Raw genomic sequence first — 24,032 nt, 5'->3', positions numbered from 1 at the left:
CACCCACAGCGGCCCGGTGTGGAATAGTTTGGGAACCCCTGCATTAGAGACACAAGCTGGGTTCAGCTCTGCCTTTTAAAATGCACAGCGTTAGCCACCCACATAGCAAAACAAGTCCTTCAAGTAACTTTACAATCCAAACACAAATACAGGTGAGGTAAAAAAAACTAAGGACTGAGTAGGAAGAAGAGGGCAACGAGTTTCTAAGTTCCCAGTAAGCAGGGTTCTCAACACGAGCACTCCGTAACAAATACTCATGTCACTCGGGTATCTTGCTCATCCCTACTACTTACAGAGTGCATTATGTAAATATTGTGTTGTAAAAGTTGCATTGCAATTTGCTTCATTTTGTGAGTTAAATGTCTGCAATCTTTTTGGGTGCTTTAAAATGCATAATTTAAAAGTGAGCAGTTATTTTTTTGGGTTGTCAAAAATTGAAATGAAATTTTATTTTATTGTGATGATTTGTTGTGAATATTTAGTAAAAAAAAGAATGTTCAAACTAAGTGGTTACCTACTGAAGTCATAGGATGCCATTGATTCAATTTGATTGCGATAATCCATTTCAATTGTATTGGACGTCTATTGCCGTCAGTGGCTGCCAATGAGTTAACTTAAATTTGATAAATATTGAATAAACATTGATATTTGGAAAAAAAAAATCAAGATATAAAATTTAAGCCATATCGGCCATCAAAATGTCCAATCCATTTTAACTCTAAGGGGCCGGTCAATTTAAATAAGTGGTTTATTCCTGTTGCACTAGTGATACTCGCACCGTACTTTAATAATCCCTAATCCTCTATTTATTATTTTTTTATGGCACCAATTGAAGCGTCCACACCTGTCAGCCAATCACAATGAGACCATGTTAATCACCTTGCGTGACCCAGGCACTAATAAACTCAAACACTTACCACACTTTTATTCAAAAGTGTGACTTGCTGAAGGTCTTTGGATGGATTAATAACATTAAAGTCCCTGTGACACGAAAAAGCATGTTTATTTCATAATATACGCGGTATTTTATGCTTCTGAATGAAATGGATCGCTTGGATGTGTGTGGAAGCGATCGCTATATTTTAGGGCTGTCAAACGGTTCAAATTTTTAATCGAGTTAATCACAGCTTAAAAATCAATTAATCGTAATTAATCGTAATTCAAACGATCTATAAAATATGCCATATTTTTCTGTAAATTATTGTTGGAATGGAAATATAAGACACAAGACGGATATATACATTCAACATACTGTACATAAGTACTGTATTTTTTTATTATAACAAATCAACAAGATGGCATTAACATTATTAACATTCTGTTAAAGCGATCGATGGATAGAAAGACTTGTAGTTCTTAAATGTTAGTACAAGTTATAGAAATTTTATATTAAAACCCCTCTTAATGTTTTCATTTTAATAAAGTTTGTAAAATTTTCAATCAAAAAATAAACTAGTAGCTCACCATTGTTGACGTCAATAATAATTATGGTGCGAAAACCCATAAAATCAGTCGCACCCAAGCGCCAGCAGAGGGCGGTTTGCCGACTGGCGAAGACAATCGACAACCCAGTAGTCATGTGAAATGATCCGGGCTGGTTATGTGTGATTTTCCGCTTCAAACACTTTCAAACATCACTCGGTTCGGGTTAGCATGTCGGCTAGCTGTCACGCCTCTTGGTTTGTTTACATTCTCCGAAGCCGGGGAAGGGAAATGACATAAGCCCGATTTAGGTGGCATAACATATCGTTCGGGAGGTGCGACAGTAAAGGTAAAGTCAACAGTTTTGACCATTATGGAGTAATTTTGCAATGTCGTCTTGAATAACTGCATTTTTATTATTTCATATTCCATTTAGCACAAGACTGTTATCTGTCATGACCATGCCATTTATTTAGCTATTGGGGAAAAATATTAGTAGAGAGACTGAAACAATGACATTTTGCGGCTCTCTTTGTCACGTTTTCCTCGTTGTGAATAATTCCCCCTCAATGGGCTGCATACTAAGGGGCTGTTTACATGGTGACTCTCCGAGAATACGAAAAACTTCAAATTTGCATTTGCATTTGCGTCTCCATTTGAATAATGTCGCAATTCCGCATGAAAACGATGTAGTATTCATGCCAGGCCCTAGGGGGCAGTGCAGATTTACAGGGTGACAGAGAATTATGCACTTTGACACCGCCAAGCTCCCTCAGCCCGGAAAAAAATATGCCCACCCACTCGAAGCAATGTAATTTTTCTTTTGTTCAAAAAAGGACAAAAATTGAAACATTCAACAGTATTTAATTTAAAAATATTATTGAAACAGTAAATTAAAGCCGACATTCTGACATATTTGCTGTTTTTAATGTTTAGTAGCACCGTGACGTGTACGAGTGCTGACGTTAACGGCGCGGTCTCGCGCCGCAGGAGCCTTTGATATGCATGCCGAGGAAGCCCCCCTCAATCGGATTCTTCCACTTTGGAGGCAGGATTCAGAATTTTTCGTCTTCGCTGACACCATATGCACGCGAGGCGAGTCAGCTACTCAGTCATTGCGTCTTTGTGTCGCAGAGTCGCCATGTAAACTGCCCTTACTCCGCTAATGTCATCCACCTGTTGGGGACGCAAGAGCCCTATAATGGTAGGCGTGGCTAACGGGCAGATTAAAACACTAATTTCTCGTCATCTGCGCTTTGCTAAATTGTTGTATATAGTTGAATTGTCTCAAAATATGATTCTAATTCACATAATAATCCTATTTAAGATTTTTTTCCCTTCACTTTAAATAACATGTGATGCTGGTCTTTGGGTCTTTAGTAGTTTTAGCTGTGTTAAAGGAACTAGCGTTACAAAGATATATTGGTGAATATCTGTTGAAAAGCATAAAAATACTGTGTGAGGCAGGCGCATGTGACTAGCACACGCAAAAGTTGAAAAGTTTGAATAAAGAATGTCCAAAAAGCAGTTGAACAAGTACTGCATTCCCTTTTCTGCTCTTATCTTTTTCTTTCTTTCACACTTGAGATGTATGTGTGTGTCCACACACGCACACACAGAGTGTGACATTGCTAACGAAGCAGGAAGTGGGACGGTAAGATGACAGGAAGTGACAGGAAGCGTCTGCTGTGAAGTCAGCATAGCGCTCGTTCACGTTTAGCTTTTTCTGCTTCATCACTTGCGCTTTAGACACATTTTTGCAAAAGGATCCATTAGTTTGTTCAAATTTCAATCGACATATGTGACCCGGCGTAGTAAGGGCTAAGAAAACCTAATGGTTGTTGGTTTGCAACTGGATTGGTGCTGCAAATGCATGGCCTTGGACTGAACTGGTGTTCTAATATTTGTGTAACAATAATGGATGTAAAGGCAGCAACTTGGGAAAATCAGACAAGACAGCTCTAGTGAAGTTGAAAATAATTCTGGAGATTGTCAAATCAATGGGAATGACAATAACGGTTCAGGATTGAACATAAATCAATCAATCAATACTCCTTGGTTGTTGATGACCCTCAATGGCACTGGGTAGGTTTACATGCGTCCAAAAATCCTATTAATAATCCGATTGAAAGGCCATTACGATAAAAAATGTCACATATAAACACCTTAGCCAATTGGATTCACCCGGATCGGATTGTATTTTGGATCAGATTGTCAGAGGTACCTTATGCCAATTGATAATCCGCTGCATGCCCCATGTAAACTGCTGAGTGGAGCGGATTGTGTTGATAGAGAGGATTGTTCGGTTTGTGCATTCGCTCCTGCTACGTGAGAGCAAGATGGTGAAGCAGGAAGTGCACCTGTTCTTGTCTTATACTGCCTTCATGTGATGTTGTAATTATAGTAAATACCACTTATTGAGTGGAAAATTGCATGTGAACCCCTCTCAAGTCATATTTTCTACTGGAAAACTGGGATTTTATTATGATACCCGAGATGGAACGACCGTTTACTTTCAAAATGGCGGAACGTGAACAAGAAGTTGTGAAAAGATTTTTTAAAGAACATTTTTCATCAATATGCAGGTTTTTTTTTTTTTTTAAACACCAGCATCAAATCAATTGGTAAAATATCCATCCATCCATTATCTTCCACTTAGTCCGGGGTCGGATCGCGGGGGCAGCAGCTTTAGCAGGGAAGCCAAGACTTCCCTCTCCCCACCCACTTCAGCCAGCTCCTCCGGCGGGATTCCAAGGCGTTCCCAGGCCAGCCAAGCGGCATAGTCTCTCCAGCGTGTCCTGGGTCGACCCCGGGGCCTCCCGCCGGTGGGACATGCCCGGAACACCTCTCCAGGGAGGCGTCCAGGAGGCATCCGAACCAGATGCCCGAGCCACGTCAACTGGCTCCTCTCAACGAGGAGGAGTAGCGGCTTGACACCGAGCCCCTCCCGGATGACCGGGCTTCTCACCCTATCTCTAAGGGAGAGCCCGGACACCCTGCGGAGGAAACTCATTTTGGCCGCTTGTATCCGGGATCTTGTTCTTTCGGTCACAACCCACAGCTCGTGACCATAGGTAAGGGCAGGAACGTAGATCGACCGGTAAATCGAGAGCTTTGCCTTTTGGCTCAGCTCCTTCTTCACCACAACGGACCGGTGCAGAGTCCGCATCACTGCAGACGCTGCACCGATCCGCCTGTCAATCTCCCGCTCCCTCCTACCCTCACTCGTGAACAAGACCCCAAGATACTTGAACTCCTCCACTTGGGGCAGGATCTCATCCCCGACCCAAAGAGGGCATGCCACCCTTTTCCGGTTGAGGACCATCGGATTTGGAGGTGCTGATCTTCATCCCCACCGCTTCACACTCGGCTGCGAACCGCCCCAGTGAGAGTTGGAGGTCACGGCTCGATGAAGCCAACAGCACCACATCATCTGCAAAAAGCAGAGATGCAATGCTAAGGTCACCAAACCGGACACCCGCAACGCTTCGGCTGCGCCTAGAAATTCTGTCCATAAAAATTATGAAAAGAATCGGTGACAAAGGGCAGCCTTGGCGGAGTCCAATCCTCACCGGGAACGAATTAGACTTACTGCCGGACCAGACTCTGACACCGGTCGTACAGGGACCAAACAGCCCTTAACAAGGGGCTCGGTACCCAGTACTACCGGAGCACCCTCCACAGGACTCCCCGAGGCACATGGTCGAAAGCCTTCTCCAAATCCACAAAACACATGTAGACTGGTTGAGCGAACTCCCATGCCCCCTCGAGGATCCTGCCGAGGGTGTAGAGCTGGTCCACTGTTCCACGGCCGGGACGAAAACCACACTGCTCCTCCTGAATCTGAGATTCAACTTCCTGACGGACCCTCCTCTCCAGCATTCCTGAATAGACTTTACCGGGGGAGGCTGAGGAGTGTGATCCCTCTATAATTGGGACACACCCTCCGGTCCCCCTTCTTCAAAAGGAGGACCACCACCCCGGTCTGCCAATCCAGAGGCACTGTCCCCGATGTCCACGCAATGTTGGAGAGGCGTGTCAGCCATGACAGCCCCACAACATCCAGAGCCTTTAGGAACTCCGGGCGGATCTCATCGACCCCCTGGGCCTTGCCACCGAGGAACTTTCCAACCGCCTCAGTGATTTCAACCCCAGAGATCGGAGAGCCCACCTCGGAGTCCCCAGACCCAGCTTCCTCAAAGGAAGGCGTGTCGGTGGAATTGGGGAGGTCTTCGAAGTATTCTCCCCACCGACTCACGACGTCCCGAGTCGAGGTCAGCAGTACCCCATCTTCACTATATACAGTGTTAATAGTGCACTGCTTTCCTCTCCGCAGACGCCGGATGGTGGACCAGAATTTCCTCGAAGCCGCCCGGAAGTCGTTTTCCATAGCCTCGCCAAACTCCAGTAAAAAATTCAGTTACAAACAAAAACTTACTGTTTGCATTTTGAAGCACTAACTTCTTACTGTAGTTGATAAATTCATAGGTCTAAAACCTTTTTGCTCACGCAGCAAACCAAATTGAAATACCGGTACATGTCTGTTTATTTTTTTATTTAAAAAAATTTTTTTTTGCAACGACAACAAAAGCATATGAACAGGAAGTACGGTACTCGTAATTACCATTTAGCACGTGATAAGGATCATTTTTCACAGAACATGTGAAGTCAGCATTACAGATTACAGGTTGTGGCAGAGAATGAGGGCGCTTGCACGCTACTACCACTGTTTGGTCCGCTTTAAACGGTCCAGAGTTCTTTTTCTCAGATAGTCCGGTACGTTTTGTAAATGTTAACGCGCATCCGAGCTCTAGTTTGGACCAACCAAACAAACAAACTCTGGTGCGCTCAAAGTCGTGGGTCACTGTCTGCTTTAAGCGCAACCTGCTTTGGTTGTGAATGCGACCGGAGCAGGGTGCGCTTTTCCTACTTTTACGTACATCGCCACAGCCCGGAGCTGTGATGCTCCAGGCTTTGACGCCAAACACAGTGTATCCATGGAAGCAGAAGTATAGCACGCACGCTATTCAAAATAAAAGAATGGCAAGAGGACAGATGATTAACAATGGCCAAATGTTGTGCTGCGCTGAGATGTTGTATTTGATACACAGAATCGGGTTCTAATGTGGCGGTTGTGCTTTGCATGCTGTTCCTGAGCTTACCGTGTGAGAGTTAAGAGAGGTGCGGGATACTTTCACTTTCTATGTTCTGTTGTTGTTGTATTCGCCTACGGCAGACAGTAGTCATGTTGTGTTGCACAAGTTCTAAAATAAAGGATTAAAAACCTGACGAAGCTATCGTTGTTACAGTCTTAAGGAAACAAATGCCTGCTCCAGAGGCTCCATTTTTCGGTTTTGTTTTTCTCCCTTTTTTCCGAAGGGTTGGGGTGAGGGGGGATAGTTCGGTTGGCTCAGTGTGAATGCTGAACCTTTTCAAGTCATTTGCAAGTGTTGTTGCCAGGAAGTCCTCCAACCGGACCCTGGTCCTCTGGGTCTAATGTGAATGTGCCTTAATATAATGTGCATGTCAGAAAGAACAATGCAAAACAATCAAATTCAGCTGGGGCCATGCAAACGCGGATTGAATGTGAATCTCCTTACTTTAACTTCATGTATACAGATCAAATCCTATTCATTTAATTCGATTTATTTCAATCAGATTAAGAAAAACTACTCATGTAAACGTACTAACTGATTCCTATGTATCTTCCCTCTCCCTTTCTCATAGTTACCTAGATATCCCCTACCCACATGGTGTCCCATCGGTAAGCATAGACAGAGATAGCAACAATACTTGTATTGGGTAGCATGATAAATAACCCTAACCCTGTATATTTAATCAAGTTTTTTTGTATCACGATATCCTTTGTTTTCTGTTTGTTCATTTCCTTCTGTCCCCCAAAACCTTTACTGTCCAGCTGCTTCGCTGAATAAACAACACAATGCAAACAACTACAATGGGAGTGCACCAAACGCCCATGTGGAACATTAAAACTGTTCAACCTATAAAGGCAGTCAGATTCCCGTTCTCCTTGTCAAAGTAACTGAACAGGTCAGGTTAAAAAAAATGACACTGATTTAAAATTTATTTGAAAATCTAAACGAAATACATTTAGATTATTAAATTATGGCTGAAAAATGCACTTATTGTTCCTCAGTATATACAGTGGGGCAAATAAGTATTTAGTCAACCACTAATTGTGCAAGTTCTCCCACTTGAAAATATTAGAAAGGCCTGTAATTGTCAACAATGGTAAACTTCAACCATGAGAGACAGAATGTGGAAAAAAAACAGAAAATCACGTTGTTTGATTTTTAAAGAATTTAAATTGCAAATCATTGTGGAAAATAAGTATTTGGTCAATACCAAAAGTTCATCTCAATACTTTGTTATGTACCCTTTGTTGGCAATAACGGAGGCCAAACGTTTTCTGTAACTCTTCACAAGCTTTTCACACACTGTTGCTGGTATTTTGGCCCATTCCTCCATACAGATCTCCTCTAGAGCAGTGATGTTTTGGGGCTGTCGTTGGGCAACATGGACTTTCAACTCCCTCCACAGATTTTCTATGGGATTGAGATCTGGAGACTGGCTAGGCCACTCCAGAACCTTGAAATGCTTCTTACGAAGCCACTCCTTTGTTGCCCTGGCTGTGTGTTTGGGATCATTGTCATGCTGAAAGACCCAGCCACGTGTCATCCTCAATGCCCTTGCTGATGGAAGGAGATTTTCACTCAAAATCTCTCGATACATGGCCCATTCATTCTTTTCTTTACACAGATCAGTCGTCCTGATCCCTTTTGCAGAAAAACAGCCCCAAACCATGATGTTTCCAGCCCCATGCTTCACAGTGGGCAGGTGCAATTCAGTATTCTTTTTCCTCCAAACACTACCAAAAAGTTCTATTTTGGTTTCATCTGACCATAACACATTCTCCCAGTCCACTTCTGGATCATCCAAATGCTCTCTAGCGAACCGCAGACGGGCCTGGACGTGTACTGGCTTCAGCAGGGGGACACGTCTGGCAGTGCAGGATTTTAAGCGCCTGGCGACGCATTGTGGTACTGATGGTAGCCTTTGTTACTGTGGTCCCAGCTCTCTGTAGGTCATTCACTAAGTCCCCCCGTGTTGTTCTGGGATTTTTGCTCACCGTTCTTGTTATCATTTTGACGCCATGGGGTGAGGAGGGAGTTGAAAGTCCGTGTTGCCCAAAACATCACTGCTCTAGAGGAGAGTTGCATGGAGGAATGGGCCAAAATACCAGCAACAGAATGTGAAAAGCTTGTGAAGAGTTACAGAAAACGTTTGGCCTCCGTTATTGCCAGCAAAGAGTACATAATAAAGTATTGAGATGAACTTTTGGTATTGACCAAATACTTATTTTCCACGATGATTTGCAAATAAATTCTTTAAAAATCAAACAATGTATGTTTCTGTTTTTTTCCCCCACATTCTGTCTCTCATGGTTGAGGTTTACCCATGTAGACAATTACAGGCCTCTCTAATATTTTCAAGTGGGAGAACTTGCACAATTAGTGGTTGACTAAATACTTATTTGCCCCACTGTTTATACTAAGGAACAATAAGTGCATCTTTCAGCCATAAATTAATAATCTAAATGTATTTCGTTTAGATTTTCAAATGAATTTTAAATCAGTGTCATTTTTTTAACCTGACCTGTTCGGTTACTTGTACAAGGAGAATGGGAATCTGACTGCCTTTATAGGTTGAACAGTTTTAATGTTCCACATGGGCGTTTGGTGTACTCCCATTGTAGTTGTTTACATGGTTTGTTTATTAAGCAAAGCAGCTGGACAGTAAAGGTTTTGGAGGACAGAATTAGTGGTTGACCGAATACTTATTTGCCCCACTGTAGTTAGAATGTGTGCCAAATGCTGGTTGTTTATGGAGAAGGGTCAAAGGAGTCAACCAAGATCAAAATATTGAAGCGCACGACATCCTTTGGTTTGCTAGATAAGTGCTTCACAATCTACTTTTTGGTAGAATTTAATTTCAATTCCTAACCAACATGCGTATGTATACGCGTAAAGACTGTATCTTTGCCTCAGTCAATTGACCCTCATGCTATGCATGTAGCACGAGCATGATAACTTTGTTCTTTCATTTAAAAAAAAAAAAAGGGGGAGGGTCAGTGTGACGAATTTTGCGGTACTGGGTCATATATACAGTGATTTTCATGATTATTCTGTACTTTTTTAGTCACAGTGTAATAATAAAAATACTGTGAATTTTAACATAGCACGTTTTTTTCCAAGAAACTCAAAGATAAAAAAAAAAAAAAAAAAAAAGTCCCACCAAAAAAGATAATTACAGAGCCGAACATATAGCTGATGAAAAGAAGGCTTGTATGGAGAAGTAAAAAAGTGGAAGTGGCGCGTGCTGCATGTCATGTTTTATGCCCTAACAGGAAATAGAAGAAATACTATGGGGGAGGGGCATCTTTTTTTTCTTTTTTTTTTTTAACATTCAAGCAATCACTCATCTTCTGCTTTTTTTTTCTTTACTTTTTTCAGCTGCATGTGGCTTGTGCTCACACTTTGCATTTTCATGAGGACGGAACTGAGGTGCTGTTTTTATTGTCTCCTCAACATCCTGCTCCTTCTTCTATGGACGCAGATTGAGTGAGTACAGCCATATTTTACGAATACTCATAACTCGCATTCTAGTGTTTATTGGACTGAAAAAAGGGGTCTAACAGTTTGTTTTCTTTAAAGGAAAATACTTTTTATGTACTCTTGGAGGCATTTCTAAAATATATACTGTATATTATAATTAGTAATATATTTAGATATTAAAACCAACATTGCATACTGTACATTTTACAAATTTTACATTTTTAATCCATTTAAATAAAAAAAATAAATAAATAAATAAATAAACAATCAGTAAAAACGAATACTTTTTCGACCATAAAAGTAGAAAGATATGCGAGAAGATGGTCCTGCCGGATTCATCATGCGGTACTGTCTTGACAACCTCAAGTCGTCCAACCAGCTCTTAGCCTTCCGAGGTCCGCGCCAGTCAGGTGAAAGAGCCTGGAGCTGCAGACGTGACATCACTTGGAGCCGACGATCTGGTTGAATAGAATGGCGGAGTGCAAAGTGATTCTTGTTGATAGGTCCATTTTCAGAAATATACTCAATTTCCTCATTAAGATAAAATCAAAGAACGTCACCAAAGGCTTCTTTGAAAGTAAGCAATGTTTTTGCTCTTCTCCTGACCAATATGTCATACTGTGGCTTAATGTGGATTGGTCGGGGATAACTGTGACGAAAAGTCACCCTCCCATCAGCAGCCGTATATTTTTTGAAGGTTCCTCCCATGAGGAAGGTCCCAATTGGATCTTTCCCAGATGGACATGTGAAGTATTTCCGTGGTGGATATATGGAACAGTCTGTCTGGTGTACTAGGTAATACATTTATAAAACAAAATAAATTTTGATATAATAGAACACAAATGAAATGTATATTGGACAATAACAATAATTTAAGCTATATTATTGTACTGTAAAATAACTGACCTTTTAGAATGTAAAATACAGTACATTTAATGTGAAATAAATACAAATGACTAATTCGTTATTAAGATACTAATTACTAAATTAATATGAGTAAAATACTGCCAGTAAATTCATTTTTAGAAATATCATAATGAAAAAGATACACGTACTGTATGTCACATAAACATGCATCTTATACACAAAAGTTATTTAAAGTAACAGTAATCTTTTAGTATAAATTTAAATGGCCATATGAAAAGTGGTTGCTCAAAGAATCTAACTATGCAAATGATGTATTACCGTAATTTCCCGAATATAACGTGCACTTTTTTCCCCCAAAATGAACTTGTAAAATCATGGTGCGCATTATAAACGGGTGCATGGATGGAGACAGAAATATATATATATATATATATATATCAGGGGTCGCGTTAATCGAATATTTTCCGTCGTTGACCGGTTTTCTAAAACGGTGACGGAAAAAATTGAGGTCCATCTGTCATTTTGACAGGTTGCAATTCACACCCCAGACCACAGGGTGGCGAGTGAGCATATTAATTAGCTATTGTCTCTCTTGATGCATGACGTCGTTGGCCTTACTCGGAAAAATGTCAAGGCAACTGAGTGTTTGCTTGGCACGGCCAGACTGTTCTCCCTGTATTTTTCAAACACTGAGAGAAAAGTCTGGGACCCAGCCCATTAACCGCCTCTCGAGTAGGTACAAAATCAATCGACAAATCAGATTTATTTGCGTGATGTGTTCTTCACGAGCAACGTCACTCTTGCACGCCGAAAGTCGTCTCTACGACAACACGGATGGCGAACGGGAGAGCCGAGAATATGTTCCAATCCGCGGTAAATTCAGTTTTAAATGAGCTAAAACACATCGACACGAGTCATTGACAACAGTCTTTCTCGCGCTAGCCATGTTGAATAAACTCCGCTCTCCTCGTATGTTTACTTCCGCGCACAAGTCCCTCGTCCTGCCCTCGTCGCTGATTGGTGCACTCCGCTGTCTGTTTGCCTCTTGTTAAGCTTGTTCAGACAGAATATTGATTAAAAATGAATGAAAACTAAATACTATTGAATATGTCATTATTATCATTTTAAAAATGTAAGTGACGGGTAAAAATAGATTATGACCGGATTTTTATGACACTGTCAGTCAAAATGACAGACAACGAAAAAATCTAGCGCAACCTCTGGTGTATATATATATATATATATATATATATATAGATATAAACTGATTTTTTTAAATTGACACGGCCACGTTGTGTTGAAGAAACGTATGCAGCGATCCGTTGCCTACCATTACGGTACCTGACGTCACCATTATGTTTCGGTAATACTTCACTCTGATCGGCCGAATGATTTCGTCCGTGTTAAATTTAGCTTTTTTCACTCTTCATAAAGCACAGAATTTAGTTTCTTGAACTCATTTGAGTCAACGTTTATTGCAGCTCCGCAACTTGGACCATAACAAACGTAACAACACACTTCCTGTGTGTGTCCTTCAGCTAACCTTAATAACAATTGTTCCTATTGTTACTGTCGTGTCTGTTTTATCTTGTCTTGAAAAAAACTAGAATACTTCGAGTGCCGTGTTCAACGTTTATTTCTTGCTTTCAATGAACTTAAATGCAGACAGTGCAGCTATAATGCAGCGCTATGTTGTCTAGCCTCAGTGGCCCTCTGGCTCATAGACAATCACAACATAGATATGACAATACAGCAGCATGGAGCCACCAGTGCCACAACATAGAACAACATAACATAGAATACCAATATGTCACAGTGTCGACAGCGATGAGCTCTCTCAGATTTCCGACTTACGTTCTCACTTTCAGTTTACCGTATCAATCCATGGAAGAAACATTTATTCATCATGATGAAACGAACAAGTTATACAGCAGCCTTTAAAGAAAAGTCACATCTGTTTTGTTTTCTCCTAGATTCTGGTAAGTTGGAGAAGCTGTCAAATCATATTATTACCGTAAATATTGTCAGTTTATGGTAATGTTTTGAACTACCAATATGCTATGCTTGTGCTGTGTTTCACCAGTCAGTAAAATGACATTTCTGTATCTGTACACGAGCTCTGTTTTCTTGTATTCTTCTATTTATTGGTGCTAAAATCAGGGTGCACGTTATAAACAGGTACAATAATTTTCCCTAGATTTTACAAGTAAATTTGGGGTGCGCATTATACACGGGTACGCCTTATATTCGGGAAATTGCGGTACTTAAAGTGCCTAAGCCAGGATTTAAAAAGTCTTAAATGGCATTATTATGTGAATTAGAATCATATTTTGAGACGATTCGACCATATACAACAATTTGGCAAAGCGCAGATGATGAGAAATTAGTCTTTTAATCTGCCGTTTAGCCACGCCACCATTATAGGGCTCTAGCATCCCCAACAGGAAGATGACGTCATGGTTTCATCCGATTTAGAAGTCAGCCCATTGAGGGGGAATTATTCAGAACGAGGAAAATGTGACGAAGAGAGCCGCAAAATGTCATTGTTTCAGTCTCTCTACTCCATTATTTTTACAGGATATTCTTTTTATCGAAGTATTTTTTTCCTAATTGTTAAATAAATGGCTATGGTCATGACAAATATCGGTCTTGAGCTAAATGGAATATGAAATATTACAAATGCATTTATTCATAACGACTTGGCAAAATTACTCCATTATGGTTAAAACTGTCGACTTCACCTTTACTGTCGCGCCTCCCGAACTATATTTTATGCCACCAGAATTAGCCACCGGCTTCAGAGAGCGTAAACAAACCAGGAGGCATGACAGTTAGCCGACATGCTAACTCAAACCGAGTGACGTTTCAGAGTCTATTCTCAGCTTTCGAAGCGAAAAATCAGTCAAAACCACCAGGCATCATGTCACACGGCGGCGGGGTTGTCGATTGAGCAAGTTACAGCTCATCCCCTGCTGCGGGCTGGAGAGCGTGTTTGCCGGGGAAGCAGCTGGAGAATTACCGCCGGACAAACCGTCCGACGTCACAGGAGCGCGTAGCTGCCACAGGATCAACACGAATATGGCGTAAACAAATGCTTAAGGCGAAGACGTAAACAGTGAGGAGAACTGTGTGTCTAAGTGTGGCTGAGGAGAACTTTTCTACATGTCTGTTCGTGATCAAACGTAAGTAAATAGGCCTTTATTTAAAGAAAGTTTGTAGTGTTTACTTTGTAATTGCTGTATTCGTGGCCAATTTTAACACAAAGTTGCAATTTCTGATCGGATGAAAAATTTGACAGAACACAGGGCACACAAAGAGGGCAATAAACCGAGTATAGCGCTCTCCCGGCGGGATGATGTGCAACAAGCCGCCGTTCGTCGGCCGAGTGGCATTCTCGGTAGACAAGGAGCATGTCAGCCACAAAATGCAAGCCCCCTCCGTATTAAAACCTGTGCCATGATCCCAGTATTTGACATAATACAAAACATAATGTTTACTCACTTCCACGGAAGTCCAATGGTCCCACAGTTGTTGCACACTTGTTTTGGCTGATCTCGGGGTGAACGGGAACCCAAAAAGGCTCACACGCCTCTTCCTTGTACAGCTACAAAAGCCTGTAGCCGTTTGGCTGGTGTGATGCGAAAAAAAACCAAATTAATCCACAAAATCAGCTGAATCCGCAGTCCATCTACATGCTATAAAGCAACGCTGTATTGTGAGATGCTGACCCGGGTGACGTCACATTCGCATTCGTCCTAAACCCGAGACTGGAGCCGGAAGTAACTCATTTTCATGGCGCGGGATTCAAAAATTAAACGATCGCTTCCACACACATCCAAGCCATCCATTTCGTTCAGGAGCATAAAACACCACATGAAATATGAAATAAACATGCTTTTTGGTATCATACGCACTTTAAAACTACTTCCAACACTGAAAATGATACACTCCTAGATGCTGACATTTTGGAACGAATGTGAAGTCGGATAAATAGTGGTACCTCGACACACAATCGCATCAACATACGATCTCGTCATTTGTCTCGACATCCGACAACTTATGACAGCGTCGCAATTTCATTGTTTTCCCGCAAGACTGACGCACGGCGGATTTTCTTGTCAGAGAAATCAACATGGGTCCCAAGAAGGCTAGTGCAGGTGGTGAGAAAAAAAGTGACGCTTACCATTGAAATTAAGAAAAATATAAGCGTGGTGTACATGTGAGTGAACTGGCTAGACAACGCGGCTCACCTTCCCCCCCGAAACCCACCAACAACAACAGAACATGAAAAAAGACAGTAAAAACCCACTCTTCCAATCCTCTCTCGTCAGTCACACGATGTGTTCAGGAACAGCATGCAAAACGCAACTGCCAGATCAGAACCCAATTCGTTACATTAATTTGTTATTATTACCTGTATTATATTATTATTATTCCAATTTATAATATTTGTTATGCTATATGTAATTGCTATTAGTAATTGTACCTACAGTATTTATTAAGGATCTAGCATAGGTTTTTGGCCTGTGGAACGAATTAACCGAATTCTAAAGCATTCTTATGGTGAATTTCTGGTCGACATATGACCATTTCCCTTATAGTCATATGTAGAGGTAAAACTAGTTTCATGTTCATGTGCACGTCAGCAATGTTAGCAGGCACTGTTAGCGCACAGCACGTAAATGCTTGTAGACTCAAGTATAAAGAAGAAAAAATGAAATAGGCACACATTGTTTAAAGTTATTAAACCTCTTCTAGTCTCACGTTCTTACTCTGTTTAACCATACTGGACGAAGATGAAGCCTTTGTTCCAGTGAATTGTAGTGCCATGTAGCGATAGCCTTTTTGCTTAATATTGTATAAACCCTCTGTCCTCCTGGTAGGGCTAAAAGTTGAACTTTGTGACCTCTTGACACTGCCTTCTCCTTTTCTTAATGTTGGTTTTGAGAGTAAAATCCATGTATGAAACAATTATTCCGTGCATGACTGAATGGCAGCAAAGCTGCGCAGCAGCAGAAAGCTACAACATATCAAAGTACGGCAAAATAGTTACCTAAAGCCAGACGAGTTGGACAAAGTAACACAACTATCTCCTTATCATACATGGTTTTTGCCTGCGCAAAATCAGTCCATATGCAACTATAGATGTGACGACTTGCACATAAAAGAAATTGACATTGTAATACCCTAGGAATTTGTGGGCGTCTTTGACATCATAAGCGATGTAGACTATCTGAAATACTCGCATTTGATTGGCTAAAACACTTCTGACATAAAAAATGGCTGCTCTCAGCAATTCTGCCCACTTGCTGGAAATATTGACCTTTATTGAGTTTTTTTTCCTCCACTATTATTAAACAGCAGAAAAATGAAATTGTTATTCTTTTAATTCTTTGATCAAAAGATCTTTTGATAAAAAAGATTACAAAGCGTAAAAATAGTTCACATTGAAAATATGTTATCGTAAGATGAGTAGTTCTCTACAAAATATAATGTTAGGACTGAAACATTCATAATAGTTATTTTGTATGTTTGGAAATTGTTTTTTTTTTTTTTTTTTTTTTTTTTACATTTAAAATTGCCATTTTTATTTTTTCTTCTTGTGGAATTTTACAGCAAAATGTCCCCCCCCCCAAAATTTGGAGGAACATTTTTTTTTCTTCTTTTTTTTTAATATTATTTTTGTCACATAACAGTTATGTTTGAATAAGAAACCAGAGAAAATGGGTAATTTTATGATTTTAAACCAAATAAAAATAGCTTTTCAACCCATATTTGCAAGTGGAATGTTTCTGTTTTATGGTTTGACTCAATAAGGAACAGACATGGGGTCAAATTACATTGTACATCTGCGTGTGTGTATGAGTGTGTGGGTGCATACGCATGTGTATGCAGTCTTACAGAGTGCTAGCTTAGCAGCTCAGCAGCGCACTTCTCACACTGCCAAAATTTTTGCCTTCACTCTGTCCAAAACATCTGAAGTTACTTTTAAAAATTCTCCTTTAAACTTGAAAAAATGTGTGTTGCACTAATTATTCGCCCTTTTATGGTTGCTAACCCCCTGGGGGGAAAAAAAGGATACCTCATTGAAAGAGACCGCCGGCCCAATAACAGTCACCCTTTACTTCTTTTTTAGTATGTGAAAAGTGATTTTTTTTTTTTATTATTTGACCAAAACCTGAATTAATTAGGTGCATATTTGAGTGATGTAAGCACGCAAAAAAAACAATCATTAGCAGCAATGTATTTTTAAAACACAAAAAGAAAACTAGAGTAAAATATCCTCAAATATCCTCAAATTAAAACTGATTAAAGCCATGGATATCCAACTCCGGTCCTCGAGAGCGCCTGTCCAGCTTGTTTTCCATCTCTCCCTTCTTTAACACACCTGAATCAAATGATCAGCTCATCAGCAGATTCTGCAGCAGCCTGATAACGACCTTGATTATTTGACTCAGGTGTTTGGAGGAGGGAGACATGGAAAACAAGCTGAATAGGGTCTCTTAAGGACCGGAGTTGGATACCCCTGTCCTAAGCCTTTTTTGTGTCTGTTTCTTGGCTGTTTTTTTTTTTTTTTTAAATACTTTTTATTTTTGTCTTTTTATAGCATGTAAAACATGTTTAACATGCCCTGGGTATGTTGCCTGGTATAGTTGTTCTCAGCACATAATCTATATGAAGTATTGTTATTACACTATAACCTATTAAATGACCATACTATGCTAATAAATACATGAAAATAATCCAAATTTCGACTTGAAAAATACTTCTACATAAGTGAAGCATCTAGAGCAGTCATCAGCAGATGTCATCGATGGCGTAAATGCGTTGACGAGCACATCATCCTGTCGACAGTGAATAAAGGGTTTAAAAAATATATATCCGTGGAAAGTTGAGAATGGCGGAGCGCAAGCGGTGAAAGTGACACAAAGCCAAAAAAGCGCACCAGAGTGGCAAAAGCTTGGACTTATTTTAACAAAACAAAAGAGGGTACAATATGTGTAAGGTCTCTTCAATGCCAAGCTTGCAATTGCATACCTTGGTAGGACGTCAGCCGTGAATGAACACTTGAAGCGCCGTCACCCAGTTGTAATTTTGGAAGACGACAGGAGACAAAAGCTGGCAGATCATCAATCCATATAACCAGTGTTGTTCATCTCAGCGTTAGAGTATAACAGCATTATTTTTGTCAGTAGTGAGTAATATAATTAGGTACTTTTCCCATCTTTGCAACGCCGTTACCATTACTGAGGATGTAAAGGCGTGCTTTACCACAATTGCTAACTTGAATGACGCGAGAGATGTCTGAAAGACAGGGAGGAGGGAAGGGGGTTGTGGCGCCGTTGCAAATGCGATGCTTGGTGGCTCGGGCCATTAGCTCACTTATTACTTACTTACTTACTTACTTACTTATTTTTTTATTTTTCAACCAATTATATGCGCTAAACAAATCCATTTTACGTATTTCCTTAAAAATTTCACATATGAATAAAGATAAACTGCTTGTTTTTACCCTGCATGCTGCACTGTTACTCGCGCTCCTTGCTCCGAGAGGCGGTTTCTCAGCTTGTTCAAGGCCGCCCTCCGCCACTCCGTCCCCTAGTTTGGATGTTCGGAACTTTGGATGCCTGCAGATATCTGCTCTAGCTAACTCAAGCGGGCCGCTGCTGCTATTTTTCTTTCTGCTGCTGCACTGCGTAACGGCAGGGCCGCGCTGCAGCGCCCTCTGTCTTTGATAGATATGCGTGCTATGGTTTATGTATTGTAACTCTTGAGAGAAAGTATCGTGGCTGGCGAGGCGGCCGCCAGCCCAGCGGCGGTTCTGTGCTTCTCCCGAATGCACATATGGCCAGTCCACCTCTGGTTAAAATGGCCAATATAAGATTAGGCTTCCTTTTTTTCTCCCTTTCATGCTGGACCTGATATGTTAGCATAACTAACATAGCAAACGTCCGCTAGCATAGCATGCTAATAGAATAGAAAGCCTTTATTGTCACTGTTGCTAACATTATGATGAACTAGTTCCATTTAAAATGGCCGCTACAAACAACACAAGAACTTGTTTGCGAACACTAGTCTTACAAACATCACACAATAAGCAGAAATAGTCAGTTGCAGCCATATGTGGGCTAAGACTCCAAATATCTCTTTTTACATGTCATTGAACACAAGACCAAGAGGACATCAGTAATGTCCTTTTTTGAAATTTTGAACAATTGTGTGTGTATATATTAGGGGTGCAACGGTTCAGTTAGCCCACGGTTCGGTTTGCACCTCGGTTTTGGGATCACGGTTTCGGTTCGGTTTCGGTTTGCTTTTTGCTTTTTTGTTGTTGTTTTTTTGCTGCCTTTATTTTGCTTTTAAGAAAATGAAATAAACACTTAAAATGTAAACATGTTCGACTGTTAAAATGCCTCTTAGCTCTTTGGCTAGTTTAGTGACTGACTACTGAAATACACAGACAGTAGTAAAAACGTTACTTGGCAAAGTAACTGGTGTTACCTTTCATTGTTTTTTTCCATTTTTTTAAAAAACAAAAACAAACAAACAAAAAAAACATAGTAACCTTTGCTATGTTTGGAGATCATTTAATTCAACTGTTAAAGTTGATAAAATTGCTCCCGTTTTTGCATTAATTCCCTTCTGTCTACTTTTGACATGTGAAAATTTTAAAACTGTTTCATCATTTAAAGATAGACTCAAGTCAAGATTTTACCGATTCAGGAGTATTTTAGATAAAAAGATACTGAGGTTCACTAGGAAGGTTCACTACAACAGCCTTTCTGAGAAGTTTACTGCTCTAAAATGGCGGCTGTTTACTAACACTACCGAGTCTGTCATTTCGCATGTAGTTCTATATGCATGAGATATCTAGGCGTAGGTTGTAGGCTGTCTGCTACAGTCAGGAAATATTGGAGCCACCTAGCCTAGCATCACGTTTGCTACAGCGTCACAACAAACACTCTTCCTTCTCCGTGCCTCTGACTTTTCTCGCGTCATTCAACCAACGTGTTAACGAACGGAGGAAACAAACGTAATGCACGAAAAACGTACAGAATTTGAACGTACGTACGGCGTACACATTTAAAAATCAGTGCTCACTTGTACAAATTACGCCGAGACCGTACAACTTGACAGGTATGAATTATAGTGGACCGTCACAGTTAGATAGTAGCACTCTGTAGCATGGGACGTCCAGCTATCAGTGGTCACGGCGAAACTATGTGCTTTAGCGAAGTCATCTTCGATGGCTTTGCGTGCCATTTCCTAAATGTCGGGGAATACGTTGTTGGAGGAATATATCCGCGAGCGAAAAATGTAACGCGGGTCAAGCGTTGCAAATAAATTAACGAAGCCCGCCGTGTGTTTTCACTGGTGTCATCCCCGGGGTTGTCCTGCTCTGAGCAAGTGATATCTGTGGGTGATGCCGGCTGAGGTGCCGGAGTCATGTCATAAGTGTTGCCATTAACATAGGGAACAAGCGCTGAGCAATGCTTGCAAATTGTTTTTTTATTTTTTTTTTATTTTTAATATTTTCTCTCCCTCCTATTTTCTCTCCCTCTGCATTGTAGTCCACGGGGAAACCGAAATGTTGCCACACAGCAGATTTGAAAGAAGCCAGTGCTACCTCAAAATTCGGTCTCTCCACTCCTCCGCTCGCCATAGCTTTTTGTTTTCTTTCTTGTTTCACTTTCACTTCGCTCGTAAGCGAGAGAGGGTGTTACTCGGCTTCTATTACACAGGTGCTTGACAGCGATCGGACATGTACTTTCGGCAGGGCGGGAATTTCTCCACAGCTGTGCTTCACGTCACACACAGGCACACAGAGCTCGACCAATTCATTACACAAGCGTTCGGAAAAAATTAATTGCAAAACCGAAAAGGCGCGGTTCATAAAGGCGTATTGAACCGTACAGGGCGAACTGTACGGTTCGGCTTTGAACCGCAAACCGTTGCACTCCTAGTATATATACAGTACATACACAGTTTATTTTTAAAAGACACATAGACAAGACAGTGGGCGTTGTTTAGGGCAAGGCTTTTGATTGGATGCTGCCAATGATGAAAAGTCAAACAACTAAACGAAAAGTGCACATAAAAGACCACTGCTGGATCAATGTTGGCTCAACTGGGCAAGTCCACGTGTGCGACAAGTTGTCGGTAGTAATTGTATGAGCAAAAGTGAAACCAATCAGATTGTAAAGTATGATGGCAGATGTCAAATGGTGGCGCCTGCGATTTTCGCAGAATAATGGTGAGTAGCTAAAATCATGATACTTTTATGAATTAAAGACCATACTGTGATAAAAGTAAATATTTTTTTCATACGTTTAGAGAGTATTTGAGTTAATTTAATAGTATTTAGTCAGTGTTTAGGGGGTATTTCAGTAGGTTATACTCAAATCAACATGTTTTTCTATAGTGCAGAGCTGTACCAAAGCACTTTACATAAATGAAAAACTGCTGATTTTAGAGTATTTAGCTCACTTTAAGGGAGTATTTGCATATATCTAGTAGTATTTAGATAAAAGGCATGCCCAAATTGTGAGTTAACGCGGCTTTGTTGTTGTAGTAGCACATAGTGTTCGCATCACTGTGCTATACAGAATTTTGAATGAATTTAAATAGTCTACAAACCATTGTTTAAATGACCATTCATGATCATTTCAGAATTTTTCTATCATCCATGTGAATAATACGAACTAGAAAACCCCCTTTAAAAAAAAAAAAAAGAAAATTTGTATGATGGAGTTAACAACGGTCCAAAACAAGGAAAAGCATAACCATTTGCAGATTTCAATACATTTGAGTGGTTCTGGAGGACGGAGGAAAGAGTCCAAGCATTAGAAAGGAAACAATTGGACTGTTTGTTATTGCCTTTCAACACACGCACACACAATTGTGCTACTGTTCAGAACTGATCAGAGTGTGCATGTGACTTCAAGAGATACTGTCGTCCACATGTCATTGGTTTGGAACTACAGTGGGCTAACTCCATTTATGTCATTTTGCAGCACATTGGCTATTATTGACAGTAAGGTGACGGTATCACTGTCAATGGCACTGTTGCGGGAGATCTACTGACTTTAGTTGGTCACCTTGGACATCACGAGCAAAACTGTCAAAACGGGTGCTTACATTTCCTGTATGATGTCCTAACATGCACTATTTCGCCATGGCTTGCAGAAAACTTGAGTTGATGTATGCTTTGTTTTCACAAAAGTTGATCAAGATTTAGTCTCAAAGTAACAAATGTGGTTTAATCCTGCTATTTATCCTTTTTAAAATTTGAGGTCAGAGGTCACATTAATGGCGGTAATGTGCTGTTGTGCTAATAGCTGCACTTCCTGTTTTTCTGTGTCCTTAATGTCTTAATGTCCTGGGCTAGTTTCAATGCTCCCACCCACTCCTTATTTTATAGTTTACGCCTTCTCCGACTCACTGATTTGAACACATTTCATAACGCATGTACAATGTTCCAAATTGTAAATAATATGAATAGCAGACTGTCTGAGCTCATTCCAGTCTGGACTCCTCTCCATACTCATAACACCAGAAACAAAGACCTCATCAGTGGAAAAAAGAGAAGACTTGTTAGCACCAGCCTGAGCATTACAACTAGAGGCCCCCAGATTTGGAATGAGCTCGACGAAAATCTAAAAGTGTTGAAATCCATCTCCATCTTTAAAAATAGGTTAAAAAGTATTCTGATCAGTAAATATAACAATTCCAACATACCTAGGTTATGAATTGTCTTCTAGGGAAGTATTTCTTTTTTTTTTTTTTTTTTCCTTTTTTCTCTGTGTGTGTGTGTGGGTGGGCGTGTGTGTGTGTGTGTGTGTGTGTGTGTGTGTGTGTGTGTGTGTGTGTGTGTGTGTATATATATATATCGAGTTATTGTACATTATTATGTTTTTGTATGAGAACAGTGTAAAAAAACTGCAACTCACCCTTCTGCTCATCTGATAATGATCTGATAATGTTTCTTGTGATTGTCTTAATGTATGCAGGCTCCTGACTATAAGCTTTTAGTAGCTTCTTAAGGAGACCTGACTCACACATAATCTTGGCTCAGCACTGAGATATGATGTACACTTTGTAAATATGAATGTGTGTGTGAATAAATTGAAATTGAAATCTATTTCTATAATTAATAGGGGTGCGAGAAAATATCGAAATGGTGATATCTCGTGATACTTTGTATCCCAAAAGGTTATCGATATGCTTCTGTCAAGAATCGAGATATCGTTTTAAAAAGGTGTCAGTGTTTAAAAAAAAAAAAAAAAAAAGAACCATCAAGTTGCTACCAAAATCTTCCACCATAATAGTGTCTCAGTTAACCCTAAGGCTGCCAGGGACTGTGCTCTAGTGATGTGTTGGTCGCGAACGAGCCGGTACAAAGGTGAGGTGAACGATGAGAGCCGGCACCCTCCCTCGAGAACCGGCTCTCTCCCTCTTTCTCTCGCGCGCTCTCTCTCTCTCTCTCTCCCTCTATATGTCGCTCTCTTTTTTTCACGTGTCTGAAGCGAGGTTTGGCAGTGGCTCAACTGCCGTGCTCAGAGAGGGAGACAGGAAGAGAAAGGGGAGGGGTGAGGGGCTTGGTACTAGATACTGCACGGAGTGCACGCTGACCACATGCTCCGTCGCGTCTGCGCAGCCACAGACAGACACAGGAGGAGGAAAGGACTTCACACGAACGCGATTTGTAGGCCTTCAAGCTGAGCCGAAAACACAGTAACATTTGGAGACATTTTAATTGGTTAAAGGCAGATGACAATAGGGCAGAATGCCATGTCTGCAAACTATAATGAAGAGTAGATTGTGCGTTGTAACAACATCTGTACCATCAGAGAGGGTGTTCTCAAAGACTGGACAAATAATTACTGAGAGAAAAAGCCGGATCAGCCCATCCGAGTTGAAGTATTTAGTTTTCTTGAATGCAAATCTAAAATAAAGCAAGGAGTAGCTTATGTTTGTTAGAATAAAGCAAGGAGTAGCTTATGTTTGTTTGGTTCGCTGCTGCTGTTGCAGTTACTACTCACTATTTTTGTTATGATGAGCATGTTTGATTGTTGTTGGTTGAAGTTTAATTATGTTTCTTGTTTA

The 24,032-nt window shown here is 40.6% G+C and overlaps 1 protein-coding gene across 5 annotated transcripts in view; it reads left to right on the top strand.

Annotated features, from left to right (window-relative positions):
- The window catches only part of wipf1b (WAS/WASL interacting protein family, member 1b), a 38,106-nt gene that overhangs the window by 7,877 nt on the left and 6,197 nt on the right, over nucleotides 1–24,032 (top strand). For 2 of the 5 annotated variants that reach the window (XM_057847523.1, XM_057847524.1), the window contains one exon: nucleotides 9,957–10,064. The exons of 1 other annotated variant lie outside the window; for it this stretch is intronic. Coding sequence is in view for 1 of the 4 variants with exons in the window: in XM_057847522.1 (XP_057703505.1) it covers nucleotides 21,132–21,180 (49 nt within the window). In the remaining 3 variants the exon portion in view is untranslated. Of the gene's footprint in view, nucleotides 1–7,149; nucleotides 7,187–9,956; nucleotides 10,065–19,948; nucleotides 21,181–24,032 lie in introns of those variants that run through there. 2 more of the 5 variants (XM_057847525.1, XM_057847522.1) reach the window with 2 other exon arrangements.

The sequence above is a fragment of the Corythoichthys intestinalis genome, chromosome 10, assembly GCF_030265065.1.
Source record: "Corythoichthys intestinalis isolate RoL2023-P3 chromosome 10, ASM3026506v1, whole genome shotgun sequence".
NCBI classification, from domain to species: Eukaryota; Metazoa; Chordata; class Actinopteri; order Syngnathiformes; family Syngnathidae; genus Corythoichthys; species Corythoichthys intestinalis.
The sequence above is the reverse complement of the archived record's forward strand: the minus strand, read 5'-3'. Positions and strand labels throughout refer to the sequence as shown.